This window comes from Nannobrachium achirus (assembly GCF_963921795.1).
Source record: "Nannobrachium achirus genome assembly, chromosome: 2".
NCBI classification, from domain to species: Eukaryota; Metazoa; Chordata; class Actinopteri; order Myctophiformes; family Myctophidae; genus Nannobrachium; species Nannobrachium achirus.
The window spans coordinates 5044628-5055869 of NC_137811.1; the positions used below are offsets into that span (position 1 = coordinate 5044628).

General features: G+C 43.0%; 1 protein-coding gene across 1 annotated transcript; it reads left to right on the forward strand.

Annotated features, from left to right (window-relative positions):
* Nucleotides 1-1340: 1340 nt before the first annotated feature.
* Nucleotides 1341-4848, forward strand: s100t (S100 calcium binding protein T; the record flags this gene model as incomplete). Its single annotated transcript, XM_080747591.1, has 2 exons — nt 1341-1505; nt 4684-4848. The coding sequence occupies 2 exons, from the start codon at nt 1341-1343 to the stop codon at nt 4846-4848; spliced, it is 330 nt and encodes a 109-aa protein (XP_080603717.1).
* Nucleotides 4849-11242: the final 6394 nt, after the last annotated feature.

Below are 11242 nucleotides of genomic sequence, written 5' to 3' on the forward strand. Positions count from 1 at the left end.
AAAGACTGTATCAAGTTATGTCCAGGTCCGTTTTTACCAATTATAGAGGGTTTAAATGGTACCGGATATGCAGCTCGGCAAATACAAGAATGAACTAATGAAAGTGAATTGATCCCAGGGCACGACAGAGGATGATTTCGCGACAAATTTAAATCACGATAAACGATAATACCGATCACCGTCCCATCCCTAGTTTTGAGTCATCTCAGCTTTGCATGGCTGATATAAAACAGCATCGTCCGATTGCTCCAGGACGCTCATCAAGCCGAAAGGCGGGGGGTGACTGACAGGTGACTGACAGGTGATTGGCGGGCGGGGTTAAACCGGCGGTGTAAGCAGGGTGATCTGGGTCAGAGGAAACACAGGGTGCCACAACCCTGTTGTTGCGGCGCGGGGGGCGATCGGGTTGCGCGTGTAGCTTATCTGTTAGCCCTCTGGTTGGACAGCTGTTATCCGGGGGCCCCGGGCCAGGGTCGGGTTTCGCGTGACATCCTTATCAGCTACTTTAGCTCACATGTCTCCGTGTCCCTCGGAAAGCCGCTCGCTACCGCTCGCTGCGCTTATAGGGAAGCTCGTCCAGGGCACGGCTCATCACGTCATGATGATGTGGAAGAAGCTGCGGTCACAAACATTGTTAAGGGAAGAAGACACGCTCCCCCCCCCCATCAATCTGTAATCAGATCTGATGACAGGTGTGGGGGGAGGGTGGAGGGGGGAGGGGGGAGGAGGGTGGGGGGTTGCCACGCATTAGCACGCCAGCGTCACGCCATGGCTTCGGGAACAATGTGGATCAAGCTGCCATACGCTCGTCAAGGTGTAGAACTCGGACGCGTTGTCAGGTGGCACATGTTTGGGGTACACCTAACGTAGCGAGCGTTGTGGGCCGCGCAGACACGTTTTCATGGGTAGGCCTACGAAGTAAACAGATTTTATATTAAAAAAAAAAAGCTTTCATAGTTTTGGGGGTGTTTTATTTATAAACTGAAATATATCGATTTTTCAGATTTTTCTTTTTTTTAAGATTTTTTCTTTTTCTTTTCCCCAAAAAACCTTTGAAAATAACATCCCTTTGAGCATGTAGATTTTCACTAAAAGGGCTTATACGTGAATACATGTATTTTTTTTTTAGATTCCTTGGAGACAAAAAAATTATAATAATTAAAAGTACAAGTTTTAGAAATCTCCCCGATCTAGCCCATTGTCATCTTTTTCTCCTTCAACCCCACCTCCTCAATATTCTCATCTGTCTTACTTTGTCTCCCCTCGTCCTCCACTCCTTGCCCTCTGTCTCTCCTCTGTCCCCTTCCCTTCCCCCGCCTCCCTTCCCCCGCCTCCCCAGAATGTCTGGTCTTAACTCAGGTGAGAACGCCTCGGCTCTGGAGAACGCCATGCAGCTGATGATCCAGACGTTTCACAAGTACTCCGGCAAGGAGGGCGACAAGTACACGCTGAGCAACGCCGAGCTCAAAGACATGCTGGTTACGGAGCTAGGAAACTACCTGGGAGTAAGTGGTCTCTCTGCGCTCAATAGCACACGGTTATTTATTACCGCAGAAAATGTACTGGTTCTGTGTATTGCGTTAACGTAAAATATTGTGCGCATTGGGTGAAATTGCTCCGAAGGTTCATTGTTCCGAAGGTTCATTAGTCCGAATCTTAACCTCAGTAACCCTAACTAAATTCGGATTAATGAACCTTCGGAACATTGAACCTTCGGAATTATGGGCAGTACCCGCTGAAATAACCTTTTAAATAACCTTGTTTAAGTGCCGATGTTTCCTGTTGAGATTGGCACATTTCACCCAGGTTTTTTTTTTTTCATCTCACTCACGTCACTTTGTCTGCTGACCTCACTCAGCAACGAAATAAACAGAAAACAAATAAAAATAAAACATTTTACATGAGGCAAGCAGTGATCACCCCAAATGCAGCTACATTGCAGGTGCTTTTTGAGAGTGAAAAAATAAGAAGACACGTGTGACATGTGTGATCTGGGCAACTTGCCCCAGGAAATGTGCCAATCTCAATAGGGAACAACGGTAAGTTAGGGATTGTAGCTTTATGCTAACTAGCATTCCTATTTGTTTGTTTGTTTGTTTGTTTGTTTGTTTGTTTATTGATGAGTCATTATTGGCAAATATGTTATATTTATCTGATTTACTTATCAATTAAGATATAGTCAATTAAAGCACAATATGACGTGTTGCGAGCTTGCGTTTAAGCCAAATTTGTTTTCGGCGTACCATCAAGAATTAAGCTGTACGGCGACATTCCCATCGGGCAAGATAAAGATAACTATAACGATATGTGGGCGTTCACATCAATTATGTCGGCGTTGTGGTTGTGGTGTGACACTAAATCGATATCTTTAGCCTCATCGTGCCCCGGTGGGCGTGATGCTTAAGGCTCCAACTGTTGACCAGGTTCTGTGTTTGACCGTGTGAATGTTGTTTCTCTTCTTTTTCATTGACACGGTGGTCAATGAAAAAGAAGTCAGATAGGCAAAGATGGGGCGACAGTGTCTCAGGAGGTAGAGCGTTCGCTTCGGGGATCGGCGCAGGTTGGTGCGCGCCTTGCATGGCTTCCTCCGCCATCGGTGTATGAACGTGTGTGTGTGTGTGGATGGGTGTACTTTATGTAAAGCACAATCATTGTAAAAACGCCATGGATAAAGGCGCCACATAAATGCACCATTCACCATTTTACAACCCAAACCCCAGAAAAGGCCAGGTACTGAGCGGCGACCAGTGCAGGAAAAATTCAGAGATTATAATAAGAATAACAATGAAACGCTTGCACACTGTAGGACTAACGATGATAGTCTGTGATGTTTGGAGCTACACACTCTATCATCCAAGCCCTACAGTGTGCAAGCATTTTATTGTTATTTTTTTTATTAATAATCTTTCCATTTTTTCCAGGGATGCACCGATCTTTAGCGACCCACATAATAAGTTGTTCTTTACCTACCATTGTTCACAATAGCTCAAACGAAAGAACTACTCCTCTGCTATCCAACAACAACAAAAAGTAAGTTCCGGGCATGTTCCGTTCTTTAGTTTTTCGGCTTGAATAGAGCAAGGTAAAAATGCATATATACATGTAATATATGCATTATACAATGGAAACCAACAGTAACAAACAGAACTATAGAGAACAGCCGGCTCATTTCCGGTTTTGGCGTAAACTTTGCACACACACTCCTTGGCTGCCAAACCACAACCTCTACCCCTCATTTCTCACATGGCCCTTTTCTAGCGCCACCATGAGGCCGATTCTTGCAAAACTCATTTTTGGACACTGCTCCTACAAATGTTGCCCTACAATCTCGCAAATCGCTACACAGTATGTCTAGACTCATGTCAGCAACATGGATCTGTCTCATGTAGCGCCACCATCAGGCCGATTTTTTCAAATACATTTTTGGACACTGCTCCTACAGATTTTGCCCTAAAATCACGCAAAGCGATTTACAGCATGTCTAGAGTCATTTCATCAACACGGATCTTTCCCATTTAGCGCCACCATCAGGCCGATTTTTACATGCGACCTAACGGTCGATTATCTCCCGATTAGGGAGTCTTACTGGTTAGTTTATTTAGTTTTTGGTGTTATTATTTCCCCTTTTGGCCCAGGGAAACAAATACATCAACATTATAAGATAATGACTGTTCAGAATCTACTCTCTTGGTAGGCTGCAAATAACCAACACACCAACATAGCCAGCGCAATAGTAGTATAGTATGCTTATCAACAGATAAATATCGGTTACTCCCATCGGTTAGCGTCAGCTGTATTTGCCGATACCGGTATCGACCGATAACGGCAAACATTGGCCGATACCGATTGTTTCCTGTACCCCTGCCAGCCCAGTGGGGGACTGCCCATAAGTCCGAAATCTCATTAGTCCTACATCTCATTAGTCCAAATTTAGTCAGGGTTAGGTTTTAGGGTTAGGTTTAGGCATAGTTTTACTGAGGTTAGGTTTAGGGTTTGGGTTAGGTTTAGGTATAGTTTTACTGAGGTTAGGGTTAGGGTTTGGGTTGGGTTTAGGCATAGTTTTACTGAGGTTAGGGTTAGGGTTTGGGTTAGGTTTAGGCATAGTTTTACTGAGGTTAGGGTTAGGTTTAGGTTTAGGCATAGTATTTTTCACCAGGTTAACATCACCAGATTCTGACTAATGGGAAGTAGGAACAATTAGATTTCAGACCAATGCCTTGGCACCAGCCCAGTGGCTGTGGCAAAGCAGGGCCGGTTCCTGGCATAAGCAACACAAGCGGCCGCTTAGGGCCACAACCAATAAGGGGGCCACATCACAGGAAGAAGATATTTTTTTAAACATATTGTTACATTATGTCGTGTATCCCTTATCCAAAAACTAGCGTTATTATTTTAATATGCACTCCCCTTCCTCCTTCCTCATAATCCAAAACTTCACTCTAGGCCTGGCTGCCTGTACTTGATTCATGAGCAAGTCAATATGCCCCAAAAGGAACATTTCGATCTGGTGCTACAGATTATTTTAGGCGGCCCCTCACTAACGGATGCGCGCGTACGCGCGCATCCGTTAGTGAGGGGCCACCTAAAATAATCTTGCATAGGGCCACTTGAGTCCTAGAACCGGCACTGTGGCAAAGTATCAGTCCTCACCCGGCGCTGTCGCTGTCCTCTCTCCCCGTGCAGCAAGCCCAGGACAAAGAGGCCGTGGAGAAGGTGATGAGCGACCTGGACACCAACAACGACGGCGAGGTCGACTTCACCGAGTTCATCATCCTCGTCGGAGCCCTCACCGTCGCCTGCAACGACTTCTTCCTCGAGTACAACGAAAAGTCAGAGAAGAAGAAGTGAACGAACGCGCGCATTTCGCACTCGCACACGCATCTGCACACGCACACACACACACATACACACGTACACAAACTCGCACGCTCGCACGCTTCAACGGGAAGGTTGTGGCGGGAAGAGGAGTGTCCACGCGGCGCTCTGCAAGAGGCCATTTCTGTCATGGACTTGAGAATACGCACGCTGTGTGTCGCTCGCGTCGCTGAGTTTTGTGTGCTTGTGTGCGTGCGCGCGTGTTGGTGTGTGGTGTTGTTCCTGTCACACCCCCCAGCTGTATAATTATCTCAAAGAGTGACCAATCGGATCATTTCTATATCAATAATTGAATGTTGGATTCGATTACTGAATTGAATATATGGAATGGGAATGTCTCTCGCTCAACTGTCTTTTCATGCATTTTGTAAACTTTTTTTTGTCCGTTGTTTGTCCTGGATGCAATAAACCATGACATTTAACAAACTAGTCTGGTGGATTCATTTAATTAATCCTGTAGCCTCTAACATGTTTTTTTTTAATGTTTTACCTTATTTTTGACGGCTCCGTGAACGCACCATGAGTTTTTTCATCCATTTCACCCCTTGTCCCTAAACTTCTTTACTTTTTTTAAAAATATATAATAAAAAAAAAAAAAAAACATTTTAACATGCTTCAAATAGCCGCTCTACATCGACACATTGTGAGCTTATAGATCAGCTTTTTTCAATATTGTTTTGTTTTGGCCAAGAACGTAATCTGGGAAGATTCCAAGATACATCCATTTTTCAAGATGTCATAACATCGGTCTGGACAGACCAGGGATTGGCACAACTGCCAATCAAAGTGACTGTACTGGCCAATCACAGGGCATCTTTTCTGGGACTTGGTAAAACACATAAAAGCATAACATCTGTTTTGCAGAGTGTGAGGGCTTTTGTGGGACAACGATGGCATGGATGTGTTTGTAATGACAACTGGTAACACATTCATGAAAAATAAAAACACTTTTGACCACAACAAATGTGTCCGAACACAGCTGAGGTCATTGCCATTTGAAAGCTGGGAATCATAGCTACAAAATGATATATTGGTTGTGAAGATTGACCCAACAGTTTTTTAGATATGGCTTATAGAGTTATGCCATGCAGAAATACTAGATCTGAGAAATTCAGCCTTTTAGATGAAATGTAACCTGCAAAATGTGAGGTTTCTCTTCACATTAATTTAAAAAAGTCTTATTTACATGCAGAGTTAAGCTCTGGCGTTTAAGTGAAATGTAGCCTGATATTTATGAAATGCTTTTGTGGCTTTATCACATTTTAGGAAAAGAAAAAAAAAAAAGTAATTTCAGGGCTGGTCTAAAGCTGTGCTTTCCGAAATGACTGCCCCTCTGCTATGCTGGGTCACAAATAGTGTAAAAGCGATAGGCTTAAAAGACATTGGGTAAACTGAGACACCCCCTGTATCTAGGCAATGGAACATGTGGTCATGTGACCATTATATTTTCAAGCCCCTTGAATTTCCCCCTTGACATGAAGGAGAGGACCTGATAGTGCTGTGGAAAACGTGCTTTTTTCACATAAATATGTTTTTTACATGTAAAAGTACAATTTCTTGCTGTCAACACAATCAGCTGTTGTGTCAAAGCAAATTGATTCAGGGATGACTCTTGTTTTGAAATGCCCACTGGTACGACAGGAAGCTCTATAGGGCCCCTTAGTTAGTGCTGCTGACACAGGCTGAAGAGACGTTCTGACTTCTGAGTAAAAACCACACCTCGGGCATTATGGAATATAAAGTTTCAACAAGACTTTGAGGCAACAGTTAATATTTGCCATGCGCTCTGAAACCAAGACAATTTGGAATATAGAACAAAACGTGCCCAACTGCTCTTGTTGTTGTCATCCTCCTTACTTTAGCAGGTGAGTTAAGTAATTAATATAAATAATGCAGGTTTTGCAGTGATGCATTACTTGGTGAAAATCTCGCATCGGGGCACACTGGGGGCTAGTTTCGCCACTGACCCCAACATGATAGACAGGAAGAAAGCTGTAAAAACCTGATTAAAGGGTGCACCAAACTTTTCTCAATTGATTATTATGTATTTTTGCCAGACCCATGAAATGGGTAGGCCTACATAAGCAAATGTCTGTCCGGGTTTTCTATATAAAGGGTATATATGATGATGACATAATGATGACATGCCTACAAAAGGCATGATGTCATAAATGATGATGATAGACAGGGGGTCTGGCACAACCAGGTTGACCTGGTCTAGTTTCCTGTAGAATCATTAATGAGATAATTAGCATATTGTACTAAATGCTAATTATCTCATTAGTTATGCACTACAACAATATACTTTGCAGAAATGTGTTCTACAGGAAAAATGACATATGGATCAACTGAGAAAAGTTTGATAAACCCTTTAATCAATTTTGTATAGGTTTTTCCTGTTCTTTCTATCCATGTGTCAAATTATTTGACATATGGGTGGAAATGACAGGACAACCCCTATTAAAACATGTTTTACTATGTACATTTTTGTGTTGTGCATGTTTAACCTGCCGACGCTGTGGTTTTTTGTGTTTTTGGTAGTTTTAAAGTGAAAAAAGTGGATCACTTTACCCCCTTGATTATCTGGTCTGTCTCAGTTTACCCTGGTGCTGGGGTAAAGTGAGACACAAGAAAGACCACTTTTTTTTTTAACAAAAAGAAAATCATATTTTCACTGCCTTTTGTCTTGAATACATTCTTATAACTTCCATTGTTACGAAACATCCCAAATTACTGAGAAATATGTAGATTTTAACTGATATATCTTTTAGTTCGCCTAGAGGGGAGCAAATGTAAAAAGGACCAAGTATGAGCTGAGGCTGTTTGTGGCAAAACAAAAATCCACCAATTGATGAAATCAATTGTCAGCGCCATCTGGTGGGCAACTCATTGGGTGAAGTGTGGAGATGATGGTTTGTCATCAGAATGTGTAACTGATTGAAGCTCTTATGTGGTGTGGACACACTGGAGCCTGTTCAGAGGCCCTAACTCACTGAAACCCTTGTCACACTGAGTACACTGGAAGGGTTTTTCTCTGCTATGGACACGCTGGTGATTATTTAGGTTACCTAACTGCATGGCTGAAACTCTTGTCACACTGTTTACGGGCAAAGGGTTTTTTCTCCACTGTGGATACGCTGGTGTGTCTTCAGGCTACCTAACTCACTGAAACCCTTGTCACACTGTTTACACACAAAGGGTTTTTCTCCAGTGTGGACACGCTGATGTGTCTTCAGGCTACTTAACACACTGAAACCCTTGTCACACTGTTTACACACAAAGGGTTTTTCTCCAGTGTGGACACGCTGATGTATCTTCAGGCTACTTAACTCACTGAAACCCTTGTCACACTGTTTACACACAAAGGGTTTTTCTCCAGTGTGGACACGCTGATGTGTCCTAAGGCTACTTAACACACTGAAACTCTTATCACACTGTTTACACACAAAGGGTTTTTCTCCGGTGTGTATACGTTGGTGTTTCTTCAGAGGCCCTAACTCACTGAAACCCTTGTCACACTGAGTACACTTGAAGGGTTTTTCTCCACTGTGGACACGCTGGTGAGTCTTCAGGTTACCTAACTGACTGAAACCCTTGTCACACTGTTTACACACAAAGGGTTCTTCTCCAGTGTGGATACGTTGGTGTATCTTCAGGGTACCTAACAGACTGAAACTCTTGTCACAATGTTTACACACAAAGGGTTTTTCTCCACTGTGGACACGCTGGTGTGCCTTCAGGTTACCTAACCGACTGAAACCCTTGTCACATGTTTTACACTGGAAAGGGTTTTCTTTGGTGTGGACACGCTGAACATGCCGTGCCGATACCTCAATTAAACTCTTCTCACATAAGCCGTTTTCATTCATGTGTAGGTCATCAAATGTTTCTTTACTTCTCCTGGCTGCGTTGAAGTCCTCGCAAGATCTCGGTTTGTCTGTGTCTCCTTGTTTCTGTCCGGTTACACAGCTGGAGGAAGATGAGGGCAGCTGTCCATCGCTCATCATCTGACGGTAGAGGTTGTTGTGGCTCCTTGTCATGTCTTCATGGAGGGTGATCCGAGACGTGAAGTCGTATGGACACCGCTCGCTTCTACTTGGACTGAAGATTGGAAGGCGTTTCTTTGTCTCTTGCAGGCTGGAAAGACTAATTCTCTGTCAATCTCTTTCTCCTCCTGTATGTCTCTATATATCGCCGCCTCTCTGACTCTCACAGTACACTATGTTTGTAAAGATCTTCTCTTGGTCGTACCCAGACTAAATGTGATGTTTAGAAAGTGTGTCACCTCTTATCCAGGTGGACCAGAGCTCTGGTCTGACGTCACACAACACAAACCATTGGCATCATTCCTAATAACACCGATTTGCACATCTGACAGTTGCAATTTATTCATCTGTGATTTTAGTTGAATCTTTGAATCGATTTGACGACCTGCAAACCCGGAAGCTGGCCGTTTAAGAAAGAAATCAAACCTTGGTTCGAAGTGAAGCGGCGAACTTTTATTCTATGTGTTCTAGAGTTATGAACTCTGTGATCTATACATTCTTTATATTCTGAATGAATTAATGATTTTATCTGGAGGGCCGAATTGTCATGTGAAGCTTGACCAATCCTCAAAGTATCCAATCATCAGACCGGGACGGACACTACACACATACGTACGTACGTACGTACGTACGTACACACGTACGTACGTACGTACGTACGGACGGACGGACGGACGGACGGACGGACGGGACAGATAAAACCTGTTCATTCTGGACTGATATGACCATATATGGACATGGGACACACATTTCGTTTTTGAAAAACCCTATTCATTCTGGACTGATATTCTGGACGTACGGGACAGATAAAACCTGTTCATTCTGGACTGGAATGACCATATATGGACATGAGGTGACAGACATTTTGTTTTTGATAAAACCTGTTCATTCTGGACTGGGATGACCATATATGGACATGAAACACACATTTTGTTTTTGAAAATACCTGTTCATTCTGGACTGAAATGACCATATATGGGCGTGGGACACACAAAGCCTCTATGTTCTAGATCTATACTTTCTATGTGCTTTAGTTCTATATTTTTATGAATTCTGAATTCTGAATGATTTTGTCTGGAGGGCCAAATTGTCATGTGAAGCTTGACCAATCCTCAATTCTGCATGCACAGGACATGTACGGGACAGACAAAGCCACTCCTTGAGAATCTATGGGAATCCTCAAAAAAACATGTACGGGACAGACAAAGCCACTCCTTGGAAGCGGCTTTCACCGCTTCAAAAATTACAGTCATTGCCAGACCCATGAAATGGGTAGGCCTACATAAGCAAATGTCGGTCTGTCCCTTTTCTATATAAAGGGTATATATGATGATGACATGATGATGACATGCCTATAAAAGGCATGATGTCATAAATGATGATGACAGACAGGGGGTCTGGCACAACCAGGTTGACCTGGTCTAGTTTTATACCAGCTTGCGTTTTGTGGAGCAGTTTAGTGGCCTAATCTGTTAACTGAATTCCGTCTTACCATTTATATTTTAGTAATATTAATGGTAAGATATATAAAAATCAAACCTTGGTTCGAAGTGAGGCGGTGAACTTTTGTTCTATGTGTTCTAGAGTTATGAACTCTGTGATCTATACATTCTTTATATTCTGAATGAATGAATGATTTTATCTGGAGGGCCGAATTGTCATGTGAAGCTTGACCAATCCTCAAAGTATCCAATCATCAGACCGGGACGGACACTACACACATACGTACGTACGGACGTACGGACGGACGGACGGATGGACGGACGGACGGACGGACGGACGGGACAGGACAGATAAAACCTATTCATTCTGAATTGAAATGGCCATATATGGACATGGGACACACATTTTGCTTTTTGAAAAAGCCTATTCATTCTGGACTGATATTCTGGATGTACGAGACAGAAACAACCTGTTCATTCTGGACTGGAGTGACCATATATGGACATGAGGTGACATACATTTTGTTTTTGAAAAAGCCTGTTCATTCTGGACTGAGATGACCATATATGGACATGAAACACACATTTTGTTTTTGAAAAAACCTGTTCATTCTGGACTGAAATGACCATATATGGGCGTGGGACACACAAAGCCACGCATTGGAAGCGGTTTTCACCGCTTCAATAATAATATTATATAATAATACAAGGAAGCATGTCTCTACACATCCTTAGCACCCGATTGGCTAACTCAGTCAACTCACAGCAAGCAATGTTCTTATTGGCTTACAACCACTGTGCTACATGAAATGGAACAGAGCCTTCATTAGTATCATTGGTAACACCTGTGAAGGAAGTGAGAAGAAACCCAACTTCTCT